This window comes from Halteromyces radiatus (genome assembly GCF_025201355.1).
Source record: "Halteromyces radiatus strain CBS 162.75 chromosome Unknown BX664scaffold_1, whole genome shotgun sequence".
NCBI classification, from domain to species: domain Eukaryota; kingdom Fungi; phylum Mucoromycota; class Mucoromycetes; order Mucorales; family Cunninghamellaceae; genus Halteromyces; species Halteromyces radiatus.
In genome coordinates, this window is record NW_026251687.1 from 3840026 (window position 1) to 3867990 (window position 27965).

General features: G+C 33.1%; 13 protein-coding genes across 13 annotated transcripts; 8 read left to right on the forward strand and 5 right to left on the reverse strand.

Annotated features, from left to right (window-relative positions):
* Nucleotides 1-585: 585 nt before the first annotated feature.
* BX664DRAFT_254105 (uncharacterized protein) lies at nucleotides 586-3835 on the forward strand (the record flags this gene model as incomplete). Its single annotated transcript, XM_051540349.1, has 11 exons — nucleotides 586-801; nucleotides 877-1040; nucleotides 1110-1727; nucleotides 1814-1901; nucleotides 1988-2143; nucleotides 2201-2380; nucleotides 2489-2864; nucleotides 2942-3040; nucleotides 3089-3294; nucleotides 3367-3540; nucleotides 3626-3835. The coding sequence occupies 11 exons, from the start codon at nucleotides 586-588 to the stop codon at nucleotides 3833-3835; spliced, it is 2487 nt and encodes an 828-aa protein (XP_051405533.1).
* A 406-nt stretch (nucleotides 3836-4241) lies between these two features.
* On the reverse strand, nucleotides 4242-5892 carry BX664DRAFT_382420 (metallo-beta-lactamase family protein; the record flags this gene model as incomplete). The annotated part of the gene is made up of 6 exons (XM_051549039.1): nucleotides 5504-5892; nucleotides 5344-5378; nucleotides 5022-5234; nucleotides 4812-4901; nucleotides 4555-4716; nucleotides 4242-4498 (listed from the first exon to the last, which is right to left on the reverse strand). Exons 1-6 carry the CDS (start codon nucleotides 5704-5706, stop codon nucleotides 4242-4244), a joined length of 960 nt encoding a protein of 319 aa, XP_051405534.1. The 5' UTR covers nucleotides 5707-5892.
* Nucleotides 5893-6050: 158 nt separating this feature from the next.
* BX664DRAFT_290382 (uncharacterized protein) lies at nucleotides 6051-7443 on the reverse strand. Its single transcript, XM_051541881.1, has 4 exons — nucleotides 7217-7443; nucleotides 7006-7143; nucleotides 6853-6926; nucleotides 6051-6787 (listed from the first exon to the last, which is right to left on the reverse strand). Exons 1-4 carry the CDS (start codon nucleotides 7346-7348, stop codon nucleotides 6154-6156), a joined length of 978 nt encoding a protein of 325 aa, XP_051405535.1. The 5' UTR covers nucleotides 7349-7443; the 3' UTR covers nucleotides 6051-6153.
* A 430-nt stretch (nucleotides 7444-7873) lies between these two features.
* Nucleotides 7874-8347, reverse strand: BX664DRAFT_345995 (putative acyl-coA-binding protein; the record flags this gene model as incomplete). The annotated part of the gene is made up of 4 exons (XM_051547508.1): nucleotides 7874-7944; nucleotides 7996-8055; nucleotides 8122-8236; nucleotides 8336-8347. 4 exons carry the CDS (start codon nucleotides 8345-8347, stop codon nucleotides 7874-7876), a joined length of 258 nt encoding a protein of 85 aa, XP_051405536.1.
* Nucleotides 8348-9215: 868 nt separating this feature from the next.
* BX664DRAFT_345996 (uncharacterized protein) lies at nucleotides 9216-9605 on the forward strand (the record flags this gene model as incomplete). Its single annotated transcript, XM_051547509.1, has 3 exons — nucleotides 9216-9242; nucleotides 9394-9463; nucleotides 9532-9605. 3 exons carry the CDS (start codon nucleotides 9216-9218, stop codon nucleotides 9603-9605), a joined length of 171 nt encoding a protein of 56 aa, XP_051405537.1.
* A 162-nt stretch (nucleotides 9606-9767) lies between these two features.
* BX664DRAFT_322516 (uncharacterized protein) lies at nucleotides 9768-10247 on the forward strand. Its single transcript, XM_051543510.1, has one exon. The coding sequence runs from the start codon at nucleotides 9973-9975 to the stop codon at nucleotides 10189-10191; it is 219 nt and encodes a 72-aa protein (XP_051405538.1). The 5' UTR covers nucleotides 9768-9972; the 3' UTR covers nucleotides 10192-10247.
* Nucleotides 10248-11891: 1644 nt separating this feature from the next.
* Nucleotides 11892-12863, forward strand: BX664DRAFT_345997 (uncharacterized protein; the record flags this gene model as incomplete). The annotated part of the gene is made up of 4 exons (XM_051547510.1): nucleotides 11892-12038; nucleotides 12264-12344; nucleotides 12428-12436; nucleotides 12495-12863. 4 exons carry the CDS (start codon nucleotides 11892-11894, stop codon nucleotides 12861-12863), a joined length of 606 nt encoding a protein of 201 aa, XP_051405539.1.
* A 792-nt stretch (nucleotides 12864-13655) lies between these two features.
* On the forward strand, nucleotides 13656-15543 carry BX664DRAFT_322521 (Alpha/Beta hydrolase protein). Its single transcript, XM_051543511.1, has 7 exons — nucleotides 13656-13863; nucleotides 13969-14222; nucleotides 14298-14763; nucleotides 14823-14929; nucleotides 14990-15136; nucleotides 15219-15278; nucleotides 15341-15543. Exons 1-7 carry the CDS (start codon nucleotides 13725-13727, stop codon nucleotides 15446-15448), a joined length of 1281 nt encoding a protein of 426 aa, XP_051405540.1. The 5' UTR covers nucleotides 13656-13724; the 3' UTR covers nucleotides 15449-15543.
* Nucleotides 15544-15812: 269 nt separating this feature from the next.
* BX664DRAFT_322525 (uncharacterized protein) lies at nucleotides 15813-17313 on the forward strand. Its single transcript, XM_051543512.1, has 6 exons — nucleotides 15813-15958; nucleotides 16055-16101; nucleotides 16176-16277; nucleotides 16341-16379; nucleotides 16458-16527; nucleotides 16605-17313. The coding sequence occupies exons 1-6, from the start codon at nucleotides 15886-15888 to the stop codon at nucleotides 17300-17302; spliced, it is 1029 nt and encodes a 342-aa protein (XP_051405541.1). The 5' UTR covers nucleotides 15813-15885; the 3' UTR covers nucleotides 17303-17313.
* Nucleotides 17314-17355: 42 nt separating this feature from the next.
* On the forward strand, nucleotides 17356-19447 carry BX664DRAFT_322529 (tyrosyl-DNA phosphodiesterase I). The gene is made up of 10 exons (XM_051543513.1): nucleotides 17356-17459; nucleotides 17531-17556; nucleotides 17624-17773; nucleotides 17832-17880; nucleotides 17990-18092; nucleotides 18163-18514; nucleotides 18583-18719; nucleotides 18812-18858; nucleotides 18921-19189; nucleotides 19247-19447. The coding sequence occupies exons 1-10, from the start codon at nucleotides 17387-17389 to the stop codon at nucleotides 19403-19405; spliced, it is 1365 nt and encodes a 454-aa protein (XP_051405542.1). The 5' UTR covers nucleotides 17356-17386; the 3' UTR covers nucleotides 19406-19447.
* Nucleotides 19448-19761: 314 nt separating this feature from the next.
* Nucleotides 19762-20542, reverse strand: BX664DRAFT_31083 (uncharacterized protein). The gene is made up of 2 exons (XM_051542566.1): nucleotides 20302-20542; nucleotides 19762-20224 (listed from the first exon to the last, which is right to left on the reverse strand). Exons 1-2 carry the CDS (start codon nucleotides 20505-20507, stop codon nucleotides 19888-19890), a joined length of 543 nt encoding a protein of 180 aa, XP_051405543.1. The 5' UTR covers nucleotides 20508-20542; the 3' UTR covers nucleotides 19762-19887.
* Nucleotides 20543-22417: 1875 nt separating this feature from the next.
* BX664DRAFT_290388 (SNF2 family N-terminal domain-containing protein) lies at nucleotides 22418-25220 on the forward strand (the record flags this gene model as incomplete). Its single annotated transcript, XM_051541882.1, has 4 exons — nucleotides 22418-23072; nucleotides 23148-24361; nucleotides 24437-24747; nucleotides 24829-25220. 4 exons carry the CDS (start codon nucleotides 22418-22420, stop codon nucleotides 25106-25108), a joined length of 2460 nt encoding a protein of 819 aa, XP_051405544.1. The 3' UTR covers nucleotides 25109-25220.
* A 400-nt stretch (nucleotides 25221-25620) lies between these two features.
* On the reverse strand, nucleotides 25621-27907 carry BX664DRAFT_322537 (galactosyl transferase GMA12/MNN10 family-domain-containing protein; the record flags this gene model as incomplete). Its single annotated transcript, XM_051543514.1, has 2 exons — nucleotides 27221-27907; nucleotides 25621-27091 (listed from the first exon to the last, which is right to left on the reverse strand). Coding segments are annotated over exons 1-2 (2077 nt in total), but the record flags the coding sequence as incomplete, so codon positions are not given.
* Between the last annotated feature and the right edge of the window lie 58 nt (nucleotides 27908-27965).

Sequence of the window (27965 nt, forward strand, 5' to 3'; positions counted from 1 at the left end):
TTTTTTTTATATATAGCAAATAAAACCAGGGACTCTTTCGGTAACGTTATTTTGATTTTTGTAATCTTTCAAAAGATACCAAGTTTGACTGATTTCTTTCTTTTTTTTTTTTTTCTCTCTCATTCTTCTTCTTTTATGTCAATATACTAGGTCACTGATGATCTTCAATTATATATTGACAAGGATACCAACATTGGATATTTATATATGGATGCTACTATACATCTAACAACTTTGACTTCTGGACTTTCCTCATCTCATTCTACCAACAATGAATCGGAAGCCGCTGCAAAAGTGAGTCTTCTTCTTCTTCTTCTTAAAGTGTAACTTGTTCGGATTCTATATTAACCAATAGCTTCTTCTTTTTATAATAGATAGTTCAGAAGGCGATGACCGGTTATCAAGCAGCTACAATGCGTGGCTTTCTTTTAATGCTTCTTTTATCTCATTTGGTTATTGTAAGTAGAATCAGTACTCCAGTGAAACTGATATTGACATTCTCTCTTCTTCTTCTTTTTTTTTTTTTTTTTTTTGAACTAGCCGATTTTACCTTCATCTATGCTTACTTCTGAACTACTCTCCACCATGTCAACTCTTGGACAAGCAAAATACGGAATATATACTCATTTAGCTCAATTTCAAACGCACTGTTGGAAACATTGGGATATATCAGTACCTCTCTCGATATTTGAAAAGAAGGAAGCGGAAAGTAGACGTGAAAGAGAACGATTGAATGCTCAAGTGACCGGTTGGTGGGGTCCTGCAAAAGGTGTACCACTTATGGTTTTTATCTTGACAAAAGTAAGTAACGGAAAATATATGTGTTCTTTGGCATTTGATTATTAATGGAAATGTTATTTTTTTTTCTTTTACAAGATACCAATTCCAAATGTAGAGAACACGAACCGATCTCATTTACCAGTGTTTATGAAGAAATTACAAGAGTCATTACAGGCAAAAATGAGACACTTACTTCGATCCATTCGTCTTATACCGATACCCTCTGACAATAACGCTAGTCATAATAATCTAGAGTTTAAGTAAGTATAGAGTGATATTATTATTTTTTTTGAAGTGATCTGATATATGTTTTGTGTGTATATTATTAGGTCCTTATTCTGCCTTCCTCAAGATCAATTTCCCTTTCTGCATATGATTCCTGAAATACCATCAACCCTTCGATCAGATGATCAAGAACAACAATATTCGTTTGAAGATCCATCACAATTGGATATCGACACTTATCTCTCCAAAATAGATTACTTTGCAGATACGATTACTCAATCTGACACGATTAATCAATTGCAAGATTCCTCTATAACGACAGTAAAATCCAATGGAAAAAGAAACAACAAAATACAAGTAGCAAATATGTTGGAAGATTATGGAAACAAACTTTTATGTCAATTTATCAGCCATTGGATCAAGACAGCGAAATCAAGGAACCCTATGCATCTACAGGTGTTATCTCAAGCGTCCAACCGAAGACATGAAGTCAAACAAACCAATGTACCTTTACCAACCGCGCTACAATTCTTCTCAGCACTGGTTCCTCTTTTGTCTCTTATTTATGGACATCGTTATGGTGATGATGCAAAACATGATGACTTCCGAAAACAGATCATGACTGATAACCGTAGTACGAAAGGTATGGTACAACAAATTGAAGTTATTTTACGCAAGAAAATCAAGAATACGGTAGAGGTGGAAAGAGTTTTTTCACGAAGGTAAAAAAAAAAAAAAAAAAAAAAGTTTATATACATATATTGAATATGTGTTAGAATTCTTATTTATGTCATTGTCTTCTTTTTAGTCATTCACAAGCTATCATGCAAAAATGTATCGACGCCTATATTCAAGATTCACCACCTTATTATACTCAACAATATCATTTGCTCAAGGTAAATATCCAGATATCTATGTATTAAATGATATACTGATCACAAGATCGTCATCTCATTCTTTTTTTTCTTTTCTCCTATTCTAGAGCCAAAATGTTTTACGACTTTACAATTCTTTATCTCGTGGTCCATCTGCTCTCGAATTTGCTACTCGACTGGAACGTGAATGTGAAATTATCTGGAAACAAGGTCGACAAAGTTGTGAAGCCATCAGTTTGACTGGAAAAGTCTGTAGACTCAAGGTAATATTGTATTAGAAATTTTTGATTTATTCTCATGAACTAATTTTTTTTTCATAGGATGGACATGATAAGGTGGAAGAAAGTAAGGATGAAGAGGATGACAATCACAAAACTGTCACAAGGGATGATCGATTACTTATCACCGACACGAAAGCACATAGCTCTGGATACTCTTTCAATCATGCTTGCACATGTGGACGGTCTCGAAAAATTAGAGAAGATCCATTTGATATTGAGGTAGAACTCGAAAAGCGATACTGATTCAAAAACAATATATGTTGGGAAGCTTTTTTTTTTAATATTTTCGTTCTTTCTTTTTTTTGTTATTATTATGATTATTATTAGGTTGCCAATTATTGGTTCTATGAAAAATTCGCTTGTTGTCTGGCTGATGAACATAAAGCAATTGATCTGGACGCTTCTACTTTTGGTATTCAACAACAATTGGTTTATAACGAAGATACTCTACCTCATAGTGATGCTGTATTACTTTACATTGGACCCGCATCTGCATATCGGAATACAGTGGGATTAGAACGTTATGAAGGCTATACCGAAAATACAAACTATTTATTACCTTGGAATCTTACTACAGTATCAGAACTTGAAGCAAAGGCGGCCAAATCAGAACCATCTATTACCAACAAGGAAGTTACAGAACAAAAAAGAAATACAACAGCATCCAAGAATGAATGGCCCGCTCTTGGGAAAAACGTTGAGGGTAATTTATATATATATATATATATGCTAAGAAAAGAAAAAAAAAGTTGATATCTAAGATTATTTTATTTTCTTTAGTGCCAATTTCCAAACCTCCTGTAACGGCGACTGCGGTATCCATGGAAAGCTTTCCCTCTCTCCATACCACAAAGACAGCACCTATTGTACCAAATTTAAGTTCAACAATAACAACAATTACCACATCCAGCTCAACAAATCCAACAGAGTCAATCGCAACAACAACACCATCGAAATCAAGCAAAGACGAGCGAAGGAAAGAAAGACGACGACGAGATGGGAAACGTAGTTATCGCTTAGAAGGTCAAATCCGTGGATTTCTTGGTGCAGAATATGAATGTCCTCAAGGTCATCGCTTCCTTAGCTGTGGTGACGGTAGAGTTTGTAAGCTAGGTCACAAAGGTCATCCAAAGGTATTTTTATTTTTATTTTTTTATTTTTTTTTATTTTTTAACATTGATCGACTCGATTCTTCTTTTTTTTAGGGACATGGAAACCATTTTATTCATCAAGATCTTCCATTGTATGCATTATGCCCCTGCAACTTTGCTGATTATGGTCATAATAAAATGAATCCTGACAAACTTGCTCAGTTACAGCGTTTTTATGTGGTGACTCCCGACGCCAATGTTGAAATCACTATGAAACCAAATATCAAGGTATATATTTAACATTTAAAAAGAAAGTTGTATCAATCAAATAAATCAAATATTTACTTTCTTTTTTTTTTTTTTTATGATATAGATCAAATTACCTGATACGGACGAGTCTGTAGATTATGATCTTGGTATTGATGCACCATTGATTTTGCCTAGAAATGGGATCTATGTATTACGACTTCCTTTTATTTACCGTGATATCAAGACTAATCAAGCATTGCCTTTGGAAATGGATATCGAAAAACGAATGAAAAATGCCTATATTGAAAAAGGTTGCTTCGAGGTCCACTTTTAAACTACAATTACCTTTTTTTTTTTTTGGCAAGAAAAGTTGATGATGGATTGATTCTTTGGTCTCATTCTTCTTCTTCTTCTGATTTTCGGTTAAACATGGATTCTACTGAATATTTTGAACAAGAACAAATTTCTCCTTGGGCAACGAAGCGAATCGGCAAAATTTAATAAATTATCCTATGTCGATGATATGTAGTTGTAGTATGCTTATCAGTAGTAGTAACAGCAGTAGTAGTATCTACATATGTACATCATTCCATCTCTCATTTCATCACGATCATCCCAAAGTCAAAAATAAAATAAAAAATCACAAATATATATTGGTATTACAAATGATATAATACAAGTCTTATTGATTGCTTTTCATGACGTAAACAATAGTAAATCTAACCTAAAAAAAAAAAATTCTAGTCTACAACGATAGTATCAGTAAAATAAGATGATTCCACAAGTTTAGTTTTTGACGCCAAATCTAAATGCAATCCATCAAAGGCAGGAGCCACACGCAAGTTTTCTATAGATTCAAGTTGTTTCAATTGTTTTTCCAAGGAATAATGATCCATCCGATGACTGAATCCAACATAATAAGTTTTAAATGCATTGATTTCCCTAGTTGCTTTCAACGCATCATCTAATCCAAAATGAGATGCATGAGATTCACCCACTATTTAAAAAAAAAAAAGTTAGAAAAAACAATCGATTCGTGTATTCCAGATTTACTTCTTAAACAATCCAAGACCAAGATACGAGAAGGTAATGATTTGATGGCAGCCATTGTTTCAGGAGGAATGTAGTTTGTATCAGAAAGGTAAACAATATCATCGAATCGGAAACCATGACAAATATAAGGTGTACGAGTTGTAAAGTAAATACCGTGATGAACTAACAAGATTTGCATCAAAAAAAAAAAAGAGGGAGAGAGTGAGTAATGTAATGAAATGAGAGATTATATTCTTTAGCCTATCTTTTTAGATTACCTGGTAAAGGATCAAATGTCAATCCATGAACTTCAAAAGATTTGGTGGGGTCGAATATATGGTATTTGAATTTAGCAATATCACCACCACCTACATGTTGTTTCCCATTAAAAAAAAAAAAAAAAAAAAAAAAAAAAAAAAAGACATTCAAATCAGTACCTAATGTTATATCTAATTTAATGACTTATACACATATGTTATTGTTGTTACCTGTTGCAAGAGTTGGACTGACAAGATATGGAAAAGTGGTTGCTACGGTGTCCATAGTCTCTTGAGTCAGATATATATCTACCTTATCTTGAACTACATGAGTCAACATTCGAGCATCGTCTAAACCGAAGATTGCATCTGCATGAGGGTGAGTCACTACAATGCCGTCCAATTCTCTTATACCGTATTTTGAAAAGAGTTCTATTGAGCTTTCTATGGTCATAAAATAGACAATAAGGCAAAGAAAAAGGACATAACAATGGGTGAGTATACCTTTTTTTTTTTTCCTTTAGAAAGAAACTATTTGTTTGAAGTGACTCACCATAGAAGGTTTTTCCGCAATCGATAAGAACAGTTCTAAATATTAAGAATGTAAAAAAAAAAAAAAGAAAGATTGGATGAGAAAATAAAGAGTCCAAATACAACTTATTTTTCCTTTGTATCAACTTTTCCCTGTAATAAGAGCCTGTTCTTTTTCTTACCTTAATCGTGCTTCAGGAGGATCGCCGTGGCTATGAAAACGTATAGCCACAGAAACATTTCGACGTTTATTCTTACGTCCTTCTGGTGTCATTGATGATAAACATACTTTGCAGTCAGCCTTGGGATCCGTCAAACAAGATACATTTGGAATACAACCGGAATTGCCTGTACCAAGAAATATCACATCCACCAAGGTTGCCATAAGGAATTGATCACTTGATAGATAGTATTAAAAAAGAAAGAAAGAGAGAGAGATAGGAAAGAAAAAAAGGGGGAAGAGATTGATTTTTTCCCGAGACAGTAACAGCGGTGACCCAATTGTTCAGGCCCTAAAAAAAAAAAAAAAGGAAAGAGATTAGATGCAACTAGGTTTTGGGCATCTATGAAGAAGGCCTTCCCCAACAAAATGCCATTTTTCCTATTTGTTATGAATATATTGACAACATATAATAATAATAAAAGTAAAATATTGTATCATTTATTCTTTCTAGTTCCATCCTGTCATACTATCTAGAAAAAGAAACCAATCGATTTGAAATATCAAATGTCATATACAATAATTTATTTCGATTTGAAAATAAAAACAAAAGAGTATCATAATGTAAAATACAATATAAATAAAAATAAAAATAAAAGATTAACTATTAAATTAGTTAACATCATCTAATAGTCGAGTTCTTTCATCGGTATGTACTTGTTCGGGTAATCCATCCAAATCACTGACACCCATCCGTTTATTCTTGAAATGCCATATGATACACAATGTCAATAAAGTTCCTTGTAAGATGCCTGTCACCATATATGTAATCCAAGCTGTCCAATTGGTGCCAGGTCTAACCATCAAGGAGTATACAAACAAAGCCGTCCCTATCACAGAAACAGATGAGTTTCCAGTCTTTTTTTTCCCTTTTTTTTTTTTACCTGGTGTTTGAAGTAACATCATAGGAATACTAAGAGCACCAACAGATTTTCGTTTCCAAGTTTTCCAAATTTGAGGAAAATATTGCATAGCAGCCAAGATCATACTAAATACACCTAAAAAGCCAGCCCATAAATTTGTCAAATGATGATCCTCAGGTCCACCAACAAAGATCAATAACATCACAGATATCACAAACGACAGAGCAAGATGACCAAGACAAAGAGCAGCTATCACCAGAGATACTTTCCATTCTTCTGATATAGGATCTGTAAGAGTAGATGGTAAATCTAAATGTAAGCTATTTGGACGATGAACTTGACGTTTTCGATTTTCGGGAAAATATAACAAAAACAAGATGAATCTAATAAAAAAAAAAGAATTATGAATAATCATCATTTCTTTTTTTTCTTCTTTAACTTTATTTACACTAGAGAAAACATGGCCCATTGTAATCCAATTTGGAAAACACCCATTAATCCTTCAAAGCAAGCACCTGTTGACTATAGATAACAAAAAAAAGAAAAGTTCATATATTTTTTTTTCTTTCGTTTTTTTTTTTTTTAAAAATGGAGAACTTACCAAAGAATGACAACAAACAATAGCTTTCCATTGTAATAAAACAATATTGAATAAACTAGAAGTAGAAGATACAACACCAAGAAGTAAAAACCAAGCACTAAAACCTTCACTTGTTTTATTGACAATGATACGATAATGCTAAAAACAAAATGTCAAAGTTATGCCACTTAAATCTATTTTTGTTCGGGGTTATTATTATTATTATTTTTACCTGTGGAAGATAAGATACTACTAAACCAATACATAAAAAGAGACTAATGTAAAAAGAAGAAGGATCATGATGAGGTTCACAAGTATTTTGTGAAAATGTCGTTAGTGATAAATGGTTCAAGAATTGTTTCATGAGTTAAAAAAAGAATAAAGAAGGTAAAAAAAAAGAGAAAAAGAATATCAATATGCATTGGAGGAATATTTAATCGAGACAAAAAAGGGAGGGAGAAAAAAAAAAAGAAAAAGTGACCCGCATCTCCTTTTTTTTTTGGGGGGGATAAATTGACTCGGGACCGTAGTCTGCGGAGTATAGAATCCAAGAAAAAAAGTATAAAAAGGCGGTCTACTTTGAAAACTCGATGAAAGCTTATCCTCTCAGGCCTTTTGGCTAAGATCAAGTGTAGTATCTGTTCTTTATAGTTTAACAACTATAATGCTGTACATAGTACAGCTGTTGTTATTCTAATTTTTTTGCGCCTGGATCAATGAGCTCTGGCTTGCTATCTCATTGAACCACTGATGTCCTTTGCCTGACACTTTTTGCAATGTGACGTCGAGTATGGGCTTTATTTATATAAATGAAAAATGAAAATGATTATATACTTTTTTTTTTTATTTTAAAAAATCATTCAAATAAAAAAATAAAAAAATAAGAATATTATTGGTAGCTGGATTTTAATTCTTCAACAAGGGCTATGTATTGGACTTCGGCTTCAACTTGAGGTACACCTATAAATATTTAGAAACTACGTATCCTGAATTTTTACTTTTTTGATTTACCTTCGTGTTCTTTCCAAGCTTCCCATTTATATCGTCCTTTCAAATCCAAGAGAGGTTTATCTAACAATAAAGAAATAAATATAGTTTCAGAGAACTTTTTTTTTTTTTTTTTTTTTTTTTTTTTACCAGTAGTGTTATCACCAAAAGTTGCTTGCTTGTAGAGACCATATAGTCGCAATAATATTTCGTCATCAGGAAGTTTTGTAAAACCTTTTGCTTCCTTCGCAGCTGTTTCAAAGGCCTATGAAATGAGTAAAGTATATGAGTAAAGTATACGAGTTAACCATTTGTTAAAAAAAAAAAAAAAAAACTATCATCTAAATTTGTTGAAGACACGTACAGCGGAAGGCATTTTAGAAATAAGAGAAAAAGAGAAGAAAGAAGTGAGGGAAAAAAGAAAAGAAAATAAAAGTATGCCCTTTCCTTGTGGGCCTACTTATTTTCTATCGACGGTATTTTCACCCCATTTCGGTGGTTGAAAAGAAGAAATGGAAAAATGGTTAGTGTTATGATCAACTAAACATTATTTGTATATGTGCACTTACCAAAAAAAAACAAGAAGACCCTCCGGCTCTGAGGCACGGTCGCCACGCATCAACCCATCCAGGATGTGCGCGACGCAAAAGGATAGTGTAAATATCATAAATGGTAAAAAAAAAAAAAAAAAAAAAAAAAAAAAAAAAAAAAAGAGATCCAGACAGCAAGGAAGACAGACAGACAGAAGACGCAAAAGACAGACAACCAAAGGCACAACGAGAACACGAACAGCAAGGAAAACGGAGAAACAAGAATCACAAACAAAAATGAGAGTGTTCTGTTGCGTTAACCAGGCGAACGGAAAGAAGAAGACACCAACAAGGAAGCAGCCAAAAAGAAGCAAATAAATTTTTTTTTTGATTTTTTGATTTTGAATTTTTTTTTTTTTTTTTTTTTGTGTTTTGTAGAAGAAAGAAAAACAAAAGAAAGGAGAAAATAAAAAAAAAATGTCTTTTATATTGTTTTTTTTTTTTTATCTCCAATCCCATTGAAGCTATCAAATAATGATTATTCTATGCGATCAAGGAAATTCAACTCCGCGAAAAAAGGCTCAAATGCTCGTATCTTCTCTTTTCTTTTCTTTTTCTTTTTTTTTTTTTTTTGTTGTTTCCATTATATTCTAATTGTATAGTATCTGCTATTGGATAATAGAAGGTTGGTGTCTTTTGGTCGTTTTGTTGTTGATGGTAGTGAAGCAACCCTTTTGTTTGGTAAGTTATCTCGACTTTTCTATGGACTCTGCCTGTTTTTTTTTTTTTCTAATTTACTGTACACATTTATATGCATAGAGAATGTTTAAATGGGTACAGATCAAGATCAACTGATTGAATATACTATTGGACCAACTTGATGCGTTTGTAGTACGATTTGACTCTATATGAAAGCAATACTACGTGTGCAAAAACACCTCTGGTTGAACTTCGAAAACGACGTGAGTACGTTAACTCAATTGATATTCATCATTTATCAAAACGTTTGGTTTTCTTCTTTTTCCTTTAGAGATTGCAACTAATATTGAAATGACTACTTCCTTACCGTCCTCTTCATCAACAAATCAAGATATCAGGATGTGAACCAGAAATGGAACAAACTCTCAAGGATGCACCCAATATGCAAGCAAAGTGTATTATTATGGCAGGATTCTTTTTTTTTTTTTTTTTTTTTTGGAACAAACCTTGTAAGAAGTATTATTTTCAAGCTGGTGGTGATCTGATGTATTTTTTTTTATTATAGGATACTTTTTTATACAAATAATCTGTATCTTACCTGAAGTTATGATTGCTAGTTGTTGTCAATATGATATAGAGGAATTCTATGGGTCAAATGATTGTTATTGAATCAAGTTGGAACGCATTGTAGAGGACAAAGCCGATGGCGTCGAAGCTGATATTACCCACAGTTTACTGAAGTTTGTGAAAATGTGATTAGCAAAAAGGATCAATGCCAAGGGTAGTTTTTGCATCAAGGCACTTCCAACAATGGTTATACGTCTTATTTGAATTTCTGCTGGTCTTACTACATTCTCTTCTCTGCCTGCATCTACGACTATCAACAACAACGACAATCGAATACAATTTCTTGAAATGCACCCACAGGTTGGAAGAGCACTTCGTTTTATTTTATCTTATATATGTATATTATTTTACTCATGATTATTAGTATATTATTTCAATAAAATGCTGTATAGCAAACTTTTTTATTATTCAATCATTCAATCAGGCGATGGTATGTTACTCGATTTGAAAAAAAAATCAAAGTATGTATTTTATCTTTTTTATATTTAGATAATGAATGAGCTTTTACAATGATACTGGCATTCACCAGTGGACCATACTGTTTAGCTGATGGATTCCTGCATGAATGTTTATGCCTGACCAGGAATTGAATAAATTGGATCAAAATGGTGAAGACTCTTTTTTTTCATTATTTTTAATACGCGTACCTTTATGTTTTCTTTTTTTATGGTTTTATTGTATATATCAGTATAGTCGTTACTTTACACATTTTTTTTATTCAATAAAGTTTTTTTTTTTTATTACATATAAATGGGGTCATTTCCATCTACACGATGTATTATGTGTATGAACGCATTCTCTGTATTTCTTATTACACGCTTATATTACAGGTACAAAATACGCTGATACGACACATGTTGTTATTTACGTAGGTATCACTATAGTAAAGAAAAGGAAAATATAAAGAAAAACGAAGAATAGAAGAAAAAAACGTTTTTAAAAAAAGGAGTATCACTATTTATTTCACAAGTAGTGTGGCTTGGTGACGAAGTTATTGGTTTGACGTAGTAACTAATCTACAGTAAAAACTTATATCGAAGTGAAGAATATTGGAATCGTATCGTTTCTCTTATCTATAAAAAAAAAAAGTAAAATAAAAAGGAACGCATTCACATATATAAAAAAAAAGGTACATTCGAAGATGGAATCAATTGCATTGACATGTAATGAAGTGATTTCAATAAAAGTAAAGTCTTTATTAAATAAAAGTTTAACTACTAAAGACTAATAAACACTACTAAAATGATATACTAACACTAAAGTCAATACAAAAAAAAAGAAAAAGAAAAGAAAACAGAAGAAAAAGAGTGCAAGAAAAAAAAAAAAGGAAGGGTCAGCCTTAAAAAGATTTCGGATAAAAATTTCCCGAAGCCGCCAATTTAGCCGTCGACAGAAAATAAGTACGTCCCTCGGAAGATCAGTTCGGTACTTGGATTTTTTTTTTTTTTTTCCTGATGACTGAATTTTTCTATATCGTACTCTACTTTCTTGTTTTTTCATATATATATATATCTTATTTTTTATTTTTGAAGCATGAATATATAAAATATTGCTATTGATATGATCATTGATATATTGATTTATCAACGATGGATATCATCGTATGTTCTGATTTCATTGATAAATTATATAATGTAAACAAGGAGTAATTTTCAAAGCCCGTTTTTTTTTCTTTGTTCTATTTAATGCAATTCTTCCCTTTCTTTTCTTTTCTTTTAGTTTTAATATATCAGTCAGTTTACTATTCAATCAAGTTTTTTTTTATTCCAACTACTTTTGTTATATATCAATGATTCCGAATTAGGATCTCCATGTACCATTTGTATACTTATCCTGTCAAGGTTCTTACAAGTATTGGTTTTTGCTTATTTCAAAATATTATATGATCAAAAAAAGAACATTCCTTGGGATGAAGATACTGTCAAGAGAATGGAAAGGCATCTCGTATTGAAACATTTATCAAGTTGGGTTCTTCAAACGACATCTACATTGCTTTGCTAGCCTGGTCTTTCCTTTGACTGAACTTTTCAAAAAAAAAAAAAAAGCCTTTATCTGGTCCAAATCATGTCAAGAATCATTTTCTATCCCTCAAAAATCAATTGTCCTCTTTATTCTATTCTTTATTCTATTCTCAAATTTTCGGATGACAAGAAAAAGTTTGAAATATTCGTGGATGATATCATTCTCAATAACGTTATTATCAGCAATCAGGTCCTATCCTTTTGACTTTTGGTGTTTTCTTTGTTCAAGTTATGAAGATCTCTTTTTTTTATTCTACCTTTGATGTATGTACCAGCTATTATTAGTACCATTATCCGGTAAGCAGTCAACTTATTAGAAGAAGATAAAGACACAATATATTAAAGTATTCTTTATTTTTTATTTGTTAATCGATGAATGATATACTAAGTTCTGTTTATTTTGTCTTATCATTAGAATCAAGAAGTGCGCCCCATATGCGACGAACGAAATAAAAATGGTGCTCACCTGGACGACCATATCAGAAAATCACTTCCAGTAAGACCAACAACTCAAGCTCATTATAAGTGCCACGATATCTAGATGAACTCACCTTATTTTTAAATATTTTATTTTGATAGAACTCAACAGTAAGCAATATATATATATATATATATATAACATGCTTACAATCTTACAATAATATAGGTCAGTTTTAAGTGCAGGTTCTGGTGTGACCTTTCCAATTCAAGAGAAAGATCGAAAACCAAGGAGATCAATTTCCAACTAAGTCTCAACAACACCTACAGAGTTGTCAACGTCCAATCGAGTGTCAACTGCAGAATCTTCAGCAGCGCTGGAAATACCACCCCTTATGACGGCATGAGCATCAACTATTCAAGGCTGGAGGCAAGGACAGTTCCTGATTTCGATATAGACTTGTGGCACCAATCTACTGCGGTGAACAAACAGATACAAATAATATCGTCGATCACATTGATGGCCAACGCAATAACAAAAATATCTCGAATTTATGGTGAACAATCTCAAAAACTGGCTCCAAAACGACAGCAATGACAATGGGACCAAATAAAAAAGCGACAGTAAGGATACAATAATAATAATAAAAAGAGAATGAATAAAAAAAAAAGATCACTGACATTTGATTTTTATTAGAAAGTACAAGGTACAGCAACAGTAGCATCAAACGGTTGACAACGATGACGAAAAAAAAACAACAAGCTTATCATTGATGAAATTTCGCAAAAGAAGACATGAAAGAAGAATTGATCGTTTGGAAAAAAGTACCAAGATTCAAAGAAAGGTCACGTCGAGGAACACAGAGTACACCATTAGAAAATCAAACGGACAGCCATCATCCATTGAAATCATACAAAATGTGATAGACGCGACCGTCAAGTAAGTAAAAAGTTTTAAAGATTTTGTTACAAACAAACAGTATGAAGAACAAATGGATTGATTATTACCTTTTTTTTTTAACCTAGTTCCAAGAAGTTTCCGCAGTCTGCAGGCAAAAGTACAACGTTGATGTTATCAGCGTATTATGCGAACTGTTTTTACCGCCATATGATTTTTTTTTATCCATCTATTTAGCTAGTTTTTTATTCATTTATTTATTTCTTTGATCATCAATAAAAATATGCTTTTGTTATTGACTCATCTAATGTCTATACATCTATTACATGATTAAAATGGATCAGTGTATTGCGAATATCTTTTTTAGTACCCCAATCAAAAAGGTATCTCACATGCTTGGAAGTGGCGGGGATGGAAACATTCTTACACTTCTGTCACTTTTTTTTGTCCTTTTTCAATCTTCTTTCTACTGGCAAAAGTTCTTTTTCTTGAATTTTTTTTATCCCTTTTCTTTCTTCCCCTTTTGTTTTTTTTCACTTTTCTTTTATATAACCAAATAGAATGAAAACTTCTACTAATCAAGACATTATACCTTTTACTGTGCCTGGTTTAACTGATGAACAAAAAGAACAATTGCAAGAAAAACTTGCCAACATCGTTTATCCTAATGAACTTGAAAGTGACGTTGGTTGGGATTATGGTATGTTGAAAAGATATCCATTATATAAACGCATAACATGATCTTTTATTTAGTTTTATTTATTTATTTATCTACGTTTGTTGATATACCAATTTCTTTAAAAAGGGGCACCTACTTGGGCAGTGAAGTCCATGGCTGATATCTGGCGACAAGAGTATGATTTTGATACTGCAAGACAAGAAATCAATCAATGGCATCATTATCATACTAAAATTGAAGACTTGAATATCCATTTTATCCATGAACCATCATCACATCCTGATGCTCTTCCTATCTTGCTATGTCACGGCTGGCCATCTACTTTTTATGAGTTCCACAAGGTGATCAATGCTCTACGCGATGGCGAAAATGGTAAACAGGTAAAAAAAAAAAAAAAAAAAAAATATGATGGATCATTTCTTTCTGACTAGGATGATTTGTTTTTCTTCGGATAGGCTTTTCATGTGGTTGTACCTAGTTTACCTGGTTACGGTTTCTCTGATCCTCCGAAAACACCAGGCTGCGGTGTAGTCAAGATGTCTGACATGCTGAATACTTTGATGATCAAGTTGGGGTACTCAAAATACCTGTTCAGCGGAACAGATTATGGAGCGATTATTGGCAAGTACACTGCAACAAATCATAGTGAAAACTGTTGTGGATTCCATACAAATTTCCCTATGGTGCTGCCACCTATTCCTACACCAAGAAATCTATTATTCCATCCATTGAATGTGTTCAAGTTTTTTGGTAGTTTGGTGACGGGTTTCAATTGGATGTATGGTCAAGGAAAAACTATATTGAACTGGGCTACTTTCGCTAATGCTGAATTATATTATGGTTGTGGTTATCGTGCTATTCAAGGAACAAGACCTTATACATTATCCTATGGTTTATCAGATAGTCCTCTTGGCTTGATGGGTAAAATTCAAAAAAAAAAAAAAAGGGAATGACAATTTACGTTCTTTCTTTTTTTGTAGCATGGATGTTGGAGAAATATCATGAGTGGACATTCCATGAAGATGAATCTATTAGCAAGAAAGTATCACTTCCTCCTACTATTACAGCAGATGAATTCCTTACTCAGGTAATCTCATTGATGAAACAAAAAGAAAACATTGACTGATTCCATCTTTTTTTTTGGAAGGTGACACTTTATTGGATGACCAACACTATGTCATCATCTATCCGTATTTATTATGAATGTCTTCATCAACATGAAATGTTCAAGACAGTGATTCCAAGAATCAATGTTCCAACAGCTATTAGCAACTTCAATCATGATGTTATCAAGGTATCGTACCAAAAAAGGAAACGGAGATTCAGGAAAAAGAAGCAGTAATGAGATCTTGTTAACCTTTTTTTTTTTTGGATAGTTACCGAAGGAATGGTTAGAAACATCGACAAATTTACAACATTATAAAGAATATACAAAGGTAAAAGGTCAAAAGAAAATAAAAGTGAATAGTGACTAATAATAATAATAATAATTTTTTAGGGTGGACATTTTCCAGGATTAGAAGTGGACAAATTATTGATCAAGGACATTCAAGACTTTGGCGGCAAACTAAATAGGCAACACAAAAGAATCTTTGCGAAACTTTAGATTGCATATTTTTATTCCCTATTGACAATAATCTAGTGATCATCATTTGAATAAAAAAAAAGGTTAATGATTATTTTTGTTGTAATAGATCTTCACATGGTCAAGCTTGGTTTTTTTTTTTTTTTTTTTTTTTTTTTTTTTTTTTTGGTTTTGTTTTTTGTTTTTAGAAAGGAAAGTGTACCGGAGGTTGAAGAGATCTTGATTTTTATTTGTGGAAGAAGATGAACAAGGAACGGAGCGGCAATTGTTTTTAGAACCCATTTGTTTGGATGGGTATTCAGAAATATGTTGTGTATATGTGTGTGGCAAAAGTATAAACCTTTTTTTTTTTTTTTTTGAGTTTTTCCTTTTGTTCCTTTTTTTCTTTCTTTCTCTCTTTTCTTTTCTTCTTTCTACCTTTCTTTTTTTTTCCCTTTCTTTTTCTTTCACTTTTGATTATGATTCAACGGTCTTTTTCTGCATCAATTTACGAACGAAACAACCTTGCTCAACCATTGGAAATTAATCCAGGTAATAACAATAAAACAAAAAAAAGACGGAATCCATCAGGAATCAATTTATATATGACATGTATTTGAATGATGATTCTCTATATTATATATTTAGATACCCTACTTGATAAACACAATTCTATACTTCTTCCTGATACTTTGGTAACAAGGATTGTTGATGAAAAGTTTTATTCCATTGTATTTATTTATAACCTTTATTACAAACAAATCAACAGAGAACATCTGTGTTACTAAGAAGAATAGCTTTAGAAAGATCATGGTCACAAGATCAAGTGAAGAACGATCTTGCTATATTGGATGAACATCGATTGTATACAGTAAGTAAATCATCATACATGTATTCAATGAAAAAAAAAAAAAAGCTCATTCTCTTTTGATAGGTACGTGATTTACTCTCATTGTCAGACTATAGTTGGAAGGTAACCTCATCGGATATTTAATCCCTAATTTCTTCCTGTTGTATCACATAATTGGGCTAAATAATTATTTTTATGTAGGTTATTGATTTATTACCTTTAGTCAAGGACTTATTACGATCATCTGTTGATCCTAATTGGATGAATATTGGTAAGATATAAATATATATTATATTATATTTAATGCCTAGTACTAAAAATAGTAATTTTTTTTTTTTTTTTGAATAGATAAAAAAAAGTTAAATAAGAAACAAAAGAATAAGAAAATGCAACCTATCTCAACTACTATTGGATCACCTGTATATGCTGGAACATTTCTTGATCAAACTCTTTCTCCGACATCGACTGTACTTTCATCATCTCCAGTTTCTTCCAGTTTCAATGGTGATGACGTTTATATCAAACCTGACGAGTCAGATCCTACATTTATGGATGTGATATGTGATGACCCTTTGACAATTCGAAATACGTTAAGAAACTTGTCATGTACCTCTCCAACTTTTGATGATACCTTATCACCCACTACACCATCAAGATCTGCTGGTTTAAAAAATGTACGTTTCACTGATCGAACAAGTATTATTATGGATGATTCATTATCATCCTCGTCTAGACGCTCTCCTGAAACAGATAGTACCTCTAGTTTAGATACTGTTACTACCGACGAAGATGAAGAAGCTTTGATGACTGCTGCTGCTGCTATGGTGACTGGAAGAAGTGGTGCTGGTCGTCGTTTCCGTGATAGTATCAATATCAATAGTAGTAGTAGTAATAGTATCAATAGTAATAATAATAATTATAGTAATAATAATAGTAATAATAGTAATAGTAATAATAATAATAGTAGTAGTAGAAGTAGTAATAGTAATGTTAGTCTTGCGTTGAAAGGTCAGTTTTCCTCTCTTCCAACTACTTCATATGCATGAATAAAATCCGATGTATGATTTACAACTCCGGTTTGACCATCTCTTTCTCTTTTTATTTCTTCTTCTTCTCTTTTCTAAACAAAAATGACATCCATCCAACCTGGTATCTCTTTATTCACATCGCCTCATGTCCATCCTGAAGAAAACGTAGACACCGGTAATAATAATAATAATAATACGAAAAAATACTTTTATAAATATTAAATATTCTCTTCTTATTTGCTATAGTCTCTCTTTATGATTTACTTTACCATGTAAGTGACTAGTTTCCTCATAACCATATTTTTTAATCATGCTTATATTCTTTTATTTTCATTATAGGAAGATTTAGAATATATTGTACAAATGAACTTTCTTGTGGATTTAACTTACCTCATGTCTCACTTACATCCAAATTTCAAAAATGGAAACGTGCCTTTGGTGGTAGTCTATGGTCATACTGATCCTGATATTGCTCGTCAAATAACAAAGGTAAAATTACAAGAAACACTCTTAAATTTATTTATTGTTACTTATCCATCTTTATTAGGATTACTCGTGGGTACAATTGGTGGAACCTCACTTAAAGGACAGATATGGTAAAAAAAAAAAAAAAAAAAAAAAAAAGTGATACTATTGTCCATAAATAAGAAAGACCTTACAATCAGAAAAGGATGAATAATGATTGTTTTTTTTTTTACTTTTTAGGATCTCATCATACCAAAGCCATGATCTTATTCTTCAATACAAATGGTATTCAAACAGCACAAATTGTTATCATGACGGCTAACATGGTTCAAGATGACTGGGAGTACGATACCAAAAACAAAAAAAAAGGTATTCCTATTTATATTATATGATTTTTTTTTTCTATTTTGTAGAAGGATGACTCAAGGTCTTTATCGAACACCACGTTGTCAACTTAAAATCAATTCTACTTCATCATCTTATTCACCAGCTGGTTCACTTCAAGGTATGGAATTTGAATCTCCTTTTGCTCGAGATATGATCAACTATCTTCATGGATACAATTTGCCAGTGTTGAACGAGGTAGCTCAGCGATTACGATATTATGATTGGAGTCCTTGTAAAGCCATCTTGATTGGATCTATTCCAGGTCGACATAAAGCTCAAGATTTGAAAAAATGGGGAATGTTAAGGTTGGCTCAAGTTTTACAAGATCATGTCCATCTTCCTGAACAATGTTGTCATGAATCATCCATCGTTATTCAGGCAGGTAAAAAAAAATGATAATAGATCTGTGATGATACTGATTTTTTTTTCTTTATTCTTTTATATAGTGTTCTAGTATTGCCAATATGACAGAACGATTCATCCATTCTTTTGAACAATGCCTTTCTGCGGCTAACAATGCAAAGGACGCGAATCATGCCAAGATTCGTTTGGTTTATCCTACAATGGAGACTGTTGCAGAGAGGTAAACTTAATATGATATATATATGAATATGATGATTTGACTTTTCTTCCCTTTCTCTTTTTTACATACACGCGATGGCCCTTCTAATTTAGTTGTACTGGATTGTTAGACAGTGGTGGATTTCTTCGTTTAGATGAAGGTAAAAAAAAAAAAAAGAAAGATTACTTATGAACAGATATACTAACTATTTGGTTTTCATAGATGTATATAAAAAGAATCAGGCTTGGTTTGAAGAACATATGGTGGAATGGGCAAGTTATACAGTAGGACGACAATATTTGATGCCTCATATCAAAACCTATACCAGAATATATCACGACACTATCACGGACAAGTATGCGCTGGCTTGGTTCTTACTGACTTCACATAATCTTAGTAGAGCAGCTTGGGGTGATCAGCAAGTCAATGGTACTCAACTTTATATCAAAAGTTATGAACTTGGTGTTTTAATATGTCCATCTCTATGGGAGGTAAAGTCATTATAGATATATAAAGATGAATAAAATAATAATTTTTTTTTCTGGTAGACGAATCAAGATCCATATATTGAAATGATGCCTTCCACTCTTTTTGATCCTTCTCCTTCCAATTTGCCAGGCATACCAGTGGTACCTATTCGCCTTCCCTATGATTTACCATTACACAAACACTCTTCCCCTTGTTTTGTCCGTCGTCCATATTATTAGATCTTGATTAGGAAGAAATAAAAAATTGATGTTGTACATAGTTTGTTTTGATAGATCATTTCTTTATTAATCTACGTTAATAATCATTTGATTTTTTTTTCATTTTACTTTCAATGTGCATATTGATAGGAATAGAATAAGATAAAGTGACTGTACGACAGGATCAGCTCATGCGATTTGTAACAGGAAGGGTTTACAACAGGAATTCGATAGTATAAAAAAGATAAACTAGTTATGCGGCAGTACATCTATAATGGTCTCTTACAACCATCATCCTTAGCATCACATAAATAAAGCCTATCTTTCATAATAGTCAAAACTAATCCTTCAACAAAATAAATATCCAAAACAAATTTCTGATTTCAAAATGCTCGAAGGGACTACCAGAAAGTTTATTGATAAAAAAAATATCGAGGGGGGAATATACTTGAAACTATATACACATGTTCTATCTAAAAAAAAAAAAAAAAGGAATACCTAGACTATTTTTTTGCCTTGTTCTTTTTCTTGCTGGATCGTTCATTTAAGTACATGGATAAGAAGTCGCCTTGTCCACCTATGGTCTTCTTCTTTTTGCTAGTGGTTGCTTTCCTGTCATTGTCATCACTATCATCATCGTCTTCAGCATAGGTCCTTGATCGTTTGTTAGCAGAATTCGGTGATTCATTGTTGCCATGGTTTCGTTTGGAAGCTGCTCGTTGGTTTTGATTCAAGATTTTGTTTTTCAATTGTATTTGTTGTTTTGATGTTGCTCCTCCTGTTGTTGTGTTTAATTTCATGGCTTCATTGTGTGATAAATATTTTGCACCTAGTCCAAGTCTATTATATAAAAATGAAGGTTGAGTATGATTCCATGAATATATATATATATATATATATATATATGTATATATTACCTGTCAGGTCGACCAGTGGAAAATTTTTCAAAAAGTATTTCTTGATCTTGATCATCGTCCATTTTTTCTCCAGGTTTGGGTGGCGGTAACCAGGAATGTATTAGTGACCTTGCCGCATCAATGGAGACATCGATCTGCGTTTTCAATACTTGATTAGCTTGGGTATCTGGTTCGCTTGTTTTTGATTTCGTATTGGAATGTGCCATATATAATAATAATAAGAAAAAGAGAGAGAAAAAAGAAAATAAAAAGGTGTGATGCATATTTTTACATTCCGCTTTTTTTTTTTTTTGACCTTTTGGAGGGTTAAATCACCTGATATAAAAGGTCAGATAAAAAAAAAATATCCTTTCTAGGTTATGATGATAGGATAGAGTAGATGATTAGGATGAATATTGCATTATATGTCTTTATCAAGGACATAATAGAGAGAAATAGATGACTAGGAATCAAAAGTACGTGACATTCGTTATTTTTTAGGCTGATTGGTGCAGACAAATGTTTGGTTGTATTGTTCAAGCGAACAGTCCAATGACTGTTGAAATTTTCAGACGCCTCCTTGAGTGAAAAAAATTTTTTCTGGGGGGCTGCCAAAAGGATAAAAGGTTGAATTTTTTTGTTTTTCGTTGTTTGTTTTTCTTTCTTTTCTTTTCAATTAAGATTATTCTTGTGGCTTCATCTTTTTATTTTGGTAAGTTTATCTTTTTTTTTATGTGATGAATGAAAAATGGCTGGTGAAAAGAAGAGGAGGAATATGATTAAAGGATCCCACCTTTTCAGATAAAGCATGAAGACTCGGGTTAAAAACATGCATCACCATCTGATTCCTTCTCTTTATTGACACTTTGACTGATTTCTATCAATCACAGTTGGATGAAAAGAAATGATCACTCATATTTTTTTTTGTTATTATTATTAGTTAGGTATGATAAATATGGTGTTGATGGGTGATGGTTTATGATCATTTTTAGCCTTCATCGATTGGTAAGTGACTTTTTGACTTCTTTTTTTTTTTTCTTTTGTTGAAGAATATGATGAAACAAAAAGTTTTTAGCAAACACGCCAGTTCTGCTTCTGAACTCCTGTGAAGATACTTACTTTTTAGCATTCAAACTGAAATTCTTTCAACAAAAGAAAAGAAATTTGGAATCAAATTCTTTTAGTGTATTGAATATGATTATTAATCATCAATTTTTTTTTTGATTTAGATATCAATTCTCTTATCATGACCTTAATATTAGGTGTTGTTTTATAGTATAGTTATTATTATTATTATTAGTATATGATGAATATGAATAAAGAATCAAATTGAAAAAAAATATATTTATATATTAAAACTATTGTAGTGGCTTTTCTTTTTTGTATATATCTTTATTCAGGAATGTTAAGTGTCTATCGATGTCATGTAGAAAAACGCGGTTTATATAGAAGCTATTCGGACGTGACTCCTCGCGATTTAGAAAAATTAAAAAAAAAAAATTGAAATCAGCTTCCCTTTTTTTTTTTTTTTTTTTTTTTTTTTTTTTTTTCCCTTCTTTGTCTTTCCTTTTGTCATTATATATACCTTTGCTATCGTAGGATCATGGCCATACCATCTCTTAACAATCGTCCAACAGGATTCCGATCTCCTGGATTAACTCCCAATGGTAGCAGAAACCCTTCGGATCGACCTCAAGCTAAAATCAAAGTCAAAGACATTCTTAGAACCCACCAAACGACTTTGAGTTTTTATCCTGGAAAGAACAAGTCTTATACTCCCTCTATGACTCCTTCAGCAAACACTGAATTGCCCGGTCCTACTTTGGCTGCCAAACTTGCTAGTTTTCGTTATAGAGGTACATCTTCACCAGCTCTATCAACTCCAGCGACACCAAGTACACCAGGAATACCAATCAATAGGCGACCTCTTGTGATCAGTGACGACGATGATGACGATGATCAAGTTTTACAACGCTCTCGAAAAAAAAAACGAGTACGAAACCACCATTTACTAAGTGATAGCGATGATGACTCTTCGATAGCAAACTCCAACACTAGCAGTACTATGGAAGTGAGAAGTGATAGCGATGATGACGATGATAATTATATGGACAACAATGCTCGTGCAGAAAACCAAATGAATGCGGCTTCTTTTTCCAACAAATTGGTATTGCTCTATGAACGATTCCCTCGAATAAATCGTGATACCTTACGCCAAGCTCTAGAACATCATGACGGACATATTCCCAAAACAATCCTTTATATCAGCAATAATAGACACGTTGACTTACCTACATCATCATCATCACAACAACCATTACAACAGCAACGAAGACGACGACGACGTGTTATAGACTCTTCTGATGATTCTGATGATTCTGATAATGAACAGCAAAATCGACTTGGTGCAATGATGCGGCTCAAGAAACTACGGGATGCGGCACAAACGGTGGCTTTTTATAACACAGCATCTCCTCAGGAAATCATGGATGTGGCTGGATGCAAACTATCAGCGGCTCAAAAATTGGAAACATTACGACCTTTTGAAAACTTGGAAGATCTGTCTGACAAATTGCGACTTCAACATGGACTTAGTGTCAAATATATAGATGCTTATCTGGAACTGATGGATGGCTATTCTGCAGTGGATCAAATCATTCAAAATATCGAAGATGTTGGTACAAAGTTACAATCTATTTTAGATGTATGGCACAGCATGGATACCACTACTACTACTACTACTACTACTACTACAACGGCAACAAATAATGAAGATAATGATGATGATGATGGTGATGCTGGAATTCATCTTGTGGAAATGAATATCAATCCGGAAAAAGTGACCAAGAAAACTAGTTTATATGAAGATGCAATGGATGGTTTTCTTACAACACAACCAGCCATTGTCAACCCTGAATTTACTCTCAAATCTTATCAAATCATTGGATTGAACTGGATGTTACTATTATATCGCAAGGGAATCTCTGGAATATTAGCGGACGAAATGGGACTTGGGAAAACAGCACAAGTGATCAGTTTCTTGGGACGACTCTATGAACTTGGTGAAACTGGTCCTCATTTGGTGGTGGTACCTTCTTCTACATTGGATAATTGGCTTCGTGAATTTGAAAGGTTCTGTCCTACGCTTCAAGTACGATGCTACTATGGATCACAAAACGAACGAGCGGAACTACAATTAGATTTGATGGACGAACGGGACGACATTCATGCCATAGTGACAACATATACAATTGCAGCAGGACGACCAGAAGATCGTAGTTTTTTACGCAAATTGAAATGCAAATCAATGATTCTGGATGAAGGCCATATGATCAAGAATTATACAAGCGCAAGATACAGTCATTTAATGCAATTGAAGATCCCTTTTCGACTTTTACTTACTGGTACGCCTTTACAAAATAATCTCCAAGAACTGGTATCACTACTGATCTTCATCATGCCAGAGGTGTTTTCTGGGAACGAGGATGATGTACGCAAAATCTTCAAAATCCGATCTTATTCTGATTCCAACAGCAACAACAATAATAACAAGAACAACAAGAACAAAAACAATAGTACAGATACTGGATCTACTACTGCTGCTGCCAATGCTGCTCAGATGCTTTCACGACAACGAATTCAGCGCGCCAAAAAGATGATGACTCCATTTGTGCTTCGACGACGCAAGATACAAGTACTCACACATTTACCCAAAAAGATTCATCAAATCAACTATTGCCCAATGACACCAAACCAACAAGCCATATATACAAGGATCGTGACAGAATCACAGGAAAGATACAAGGACGAGATCATGGAGGATATGGATGATACCAACAACAATGTACAAAAGAAAAAGACACAACCTATGGAAAAATTCAGTAACATTGTGATGCATTTACGAAAAGCTGCCGACCATCCTCTTTTATTTCGCCACATTTATACCGATGACAAGATCAAGAAGATGGCTAAGAGTATCACGAAGGAAGAACAATATTGGGATGCTAACGAACAATATATTTATGAAGATATGCAAGTGATGACAGATTTTGAATTGAATCAACTTTGTAAGGATCACAAGGTAATCTCAAAAAAAAAAAAAAAAAGAAATGGATCGTTGGCTCATCAGTCTTTTATATCTGTATATATATAATAGTCCATTCGACATTACATGTTGGACAAGGAAGAATGGATGGATGCAGGCAAAGTACGACAATTATGTGATCTGTTACCAGAAATGAAACAAAAAGGCAACAAGGTACTTTTATTCAGTCAATTCACTAGCATGTTGGATATCTTGGAACCAGTGATGACTACCTTAGGTCTTTCTTATTTACGCTTGGATGGAACTACCAAAGTGGGTGAACGTCAAATTCTCATTGATCAATTTAATCAAGATGCTTCTTTGGATGTTTTTCTCCTTAGTACTAAGGCTGGTGGATTTGGTATCAATTTGACCTCAGCAAAGTAAGTTCTTTAATGAATAAAAGATGAGATGATGAAACGAAGATATTGATAGAACTTTTTTTTTTTTTTTTTTTTTTTTAGCGTGGTTGTGATGTATGATATGGATTTCAATCCTCAAAATGATCGACAAGCAGAAGATAGAGCACATCGTGTGGGGCAAACAAAGGATGTTACAGTGCACAAGCTTGTTTCCGAACATACCATTGAACAACACATCTTAGCCATGGCGGATATTCGATTACGATTGGATAGATCCATCTCTGGAATGGATGGTGAACAAGACAAGCAAGATCAAGATGATGCCGGGATAGATTCAGTCAAAATGAAATTACTTCTCAAATCAGCATTGTCTTCAACATAGTTCTTCCTTCCTTTTATTAGCATAGTTTTTATTATTATTATTATCATTATTCCTTTATGGACATTATCATTAGTTTCATACATTATATATAGTATACATCATTCATCATTTCACGTAAAAAAAAAAAAAAAGAAAAAAAAACTATTGATTATTTATTCAATAAATGCTCTGAAGCTTCATTGGCACTTTTCAATCTTAATATCATAATAGTTTTTGAACGGTGAAAATTTGATTTGTTAATTAGTATGGTAGACGATTCGATTGCTTGGCTTTTTTTTTTTTTTTTTTTTTTTTGGTGGAGGGTTAAAGTACTATTTTTCGATCTGCTTAGTATTAAATGACAAGTCCATCTTATTCTGTTGATAAAACAACCAAGATTTAAAAAAAATAAATTGAGACAAGAAACAAATTTATTTCTATAACAAAATGGTGCGGGATATGAACTATCATACAATAAATAAATAAAAAAATATGTGAAGATAAAGTGAATGGGTGGTCTAAGAACTGTATACAAAAAAAAAAAAGAATCAACATAAAAATAATGATAATAAAAAAAAGTTATTCTAAATCCAATTTAGTCACGGCACCACCAGTCAAGATTTTGTCAGCAGCATTGAGACCTTTGATAGTAGCATCATTGGGACATTTGTCAGGAGCGAAATGGACGACAAAATCACCAGAATTATAAAACTTGGGGAAAGTATTGAATGTATGATCATCACGATCAAGAAGGAAGACCTTTTGTTTGTTTTCGGGTAATCGCATGATATCCCACATAGCACCTTGTTCGTAAGAGGGACCTTTGTTAAACCAAAAAGTCGTCTTTTGCACATCACGAAGGAATTGCATAGCCCAGGGAGTGTTACGCATCAGGAAAACACCAGCATTAATCATTGGATCACGAGTAGGACGAGATACCACAAAGTCCACTTGATCATCAAACGCTTCAGGACCATCAGGATAGGCTTGACGACATTGATCCAATATATCTTCCAATTGTCGATCTTGATTCATCACCACTGCATCCATATCCAACCAAAAGATCCATTCATACTTGGGAAGTACTTTTTCTACTACGTCGATCTTGCCCCATACTGTCTTGCGTTGTCCACGAGCTGATTCTTGTGCAAATTCGGCAGATCGTGCCACAAATGAGTATCCATGTTTTAAAGCATAATCCCTCTTGTTCATGGCCGCTCGCGTTGCTGAAGGTTCCATACATGCATCATAGATAAATGATGATGTTACCACTGCCATCGAAGAAGCTTTATCATTATCATTGTTGTTGTTATTTGTTGCCAAGTCCAAATCAGTATGTTCTTCTTCCAAAAGTGCCGTTACTTCTTCATCATCATCCAAAGGTCGAGTAGGTCCACCAGAAGTAGATTGAGCACGATGGCATACGGGTACAGGCTTTAAACGAGTCCAAAGAGACAATTCAGAGAATTCCAAATCTTGATATACACGAGTCACCGCAATATCTTCAGGATGCACAGATTCCACGTTGTTTTCCCATTGAATGAACCGATGACTACCTTCAGGACCATCTTCACGTATAAATTCAGGAATCAATTGTCCACGTTCCAACGCCTCTTGCTCCGCAACGTTATTATCATCAGCAGCAGTGTCGTCATTATCGGCCTCAGTTGTATCAGTGTAAGCTTGATAATATTTGTACATACTTGTCAGGATAGGTTCACCTTTGTTACTTGCAGCCTCGATTTCTTTGCGATGCTGTAAAGCCAGTTTGACAGCACTTGCGCCTACCACCACAGCATCCTTGTCACCGGCATCACCTCGGAAGTTACCCCATACAAGATTAGTAGGTGCATCAGGATTAATGGAAAATGGAGAATCCAAACTGTCGCTAATCACACCAGAATCCAGTTCTTGTTTGATGATATCCAGTTGCACAAACGTGTTGATGTCTTGTAAAATCATATAATCATATGTAATGCCTTGATCTGCCAAATCAGTTTCCACCTTTTGTTTACAAAAAAAAAAAAAAAAAAAAAAAAAAAAAAAAAAAAAAAAAAGATTATCAGTATCAAAAAGTAAAAAAAAAAAAAAAAAAAAAAAAAAAAAAAAAAAAAAAAAATATGATTTATTTACCCATTCTAGTACATCCACTTGATCCAATGAAGTACCAGTCGATAATTCTACAATATCATTCCATTCCATTTTTTCAGCTTCAAATTGACGACGAATAGGAGTATCAGCATGAGGAGCACCACCATGAATCAAGAATTTGTAGTATACATCCGCGTTATAAGTCATACAGGGAAGTAAATTATCACGAAGGCCAAAGTATTTTTCACGTATCAGGCGTCGACGGTCCATAGAAACAGCATTGGAAGTGATAAGCACAAGTTGAGGATAATGCTTTGAAGTGTTGATGACAGTATCAATCATAGTTGTTTCATCATCAAAAGGTTGGGTCATAGGTTTATGAGAATCAGAATGAGTGGATGGTGAATATGTGTCCTTGTTATCACTTGTATTAGCTTCTTCTTGAGGTACTATAGAAGGAAAATAGTCATCTTGTTGTTGTTGTTGAGAGGTAGGTTCAGAAGAATCATAGTTAGGTCTATTGGAAGTGGGTAAAGTTTCTTGGTCAGTTTGAGAATTGGAGGCAGTCAAACGAGCATTGAGATAAAAGATAAAACATACACCAATCAAAGCGAATGCTATAATAAGTCTTTTATTTTGTTTAGGTCGCCTCAATAGTGTAGAACTATCTGATTTATATAAAGGTAAATCAGCAGGCATGATATATAATATAAAAAAAAAGAAAATAAAAAAAAATAAAAAAAAAAAAAAAAGGAGAAAGGAGTAAAATTGAAACAATCAGAGATAA

Bases quoted from the DNA above. Each gene is read 5' to 3' on its own strand.
- BX664DRAFT_322525 (XM_051543512.1), top strand. From the start codon at position 15,886: ATGATTCAACGGTCTTTTTCTGCATCAATTTACGAACGAAACAACCTT. The intron at 15,959-16,054 runs GTAATAACAATA...TTATATATTTAG, and splicing joins ACCATTGGAAATTAATCCAG to ATACCCTACTTGATAAACAC. The intron at 16,528-16,604 runs GTAAGATATAAA...TTTTTTGAATAG, and splicing joins TCCTAATTGGATGAATATTG to ATAAAAAAAAGTTAAATAAG.
- BX664DRAFT_322521 (XM_051543511.1), top strand. From the start codon at position 13,725: ATGAAAACTTCTACTAATCAAGACATTATACCTTTTACTGTGCCTGGT. The intron at 14,930-14,989 runs GTAATCTCATTG...TTTTTTTGGAAG, and splicing joins CAGATGAATTCCTTACTCAG to GTGACACTTTATTGGATGAC. The intron at 15,279-15,340 runs GTAAAAGGTCAA...ATAATTTTTTAG, and splicing joins ATTATAAAGAATATACAAAG to GGTGGACATTTTCCAGGATT.
- BX664DRAFT_31083 (XM_051542566.1), bottom strand. From the start codon at position 20,507: ATGGCACATTCCAATACGAAATCAAAAACAAGCGAACCAGATACCCAA. The intron at 20,225-20,301 runs GTAATATATACA...TTTATATAATAG, and splicing joins TCCACTGGTCGACCTGACAG to ACTTGGACTAGGTGCAAAAT.
- BX664DRAFT_322529 (XM_051543513.1), top strand. From the start codon at position 17,387: ATGACATCCATCCAACCTGGTATCTCTTTATTCACATCGCCTCATGTC. The intron at 17,557-17,623 runs GTAAGTGACTAG...TTTTCATTATAG, and splicing joins TTTATGATTTACTTTACCAT to GAAGATTTAGAATATATTGT. The intron at 18,859-18,920 runs GTAAAAAAAAAA...TGGTTTTCATAG, and splicing joins ATTTCTTCGTTTAGATGAAG to ATGTATATAAAAAGAATCAG.
- BX664DRAFT_322516 (XM_051543510.1), top strand. From the start codon at position 9,973: ATGCCAAGGGTAGTTTTTGCATCAAGGCACTTCCAACAATGGTTATAC.
- BX664DRAFT_290382 (XM_051541881.1), bottom strand. From the start codon at position 7,348: ATGAAACAATTCTTGAACCATTTATCACTAACGACATTTTCACAAAAT. The intron at 7,144-7,216 runs GTAAAAATAATA...TTTTGTTTTTAG, and splicing joins TAGTATCTTATCTTCCACAG to CATTATCGTATCATTGTCAA. The intron at 6,788-6,852 runs GTAAATAAAGTT...TTTTTTTATTAG, and splicing joins TGGGCCATGTTTTCTCTAGT to ATTCATCTTGTTTTTGTTAT.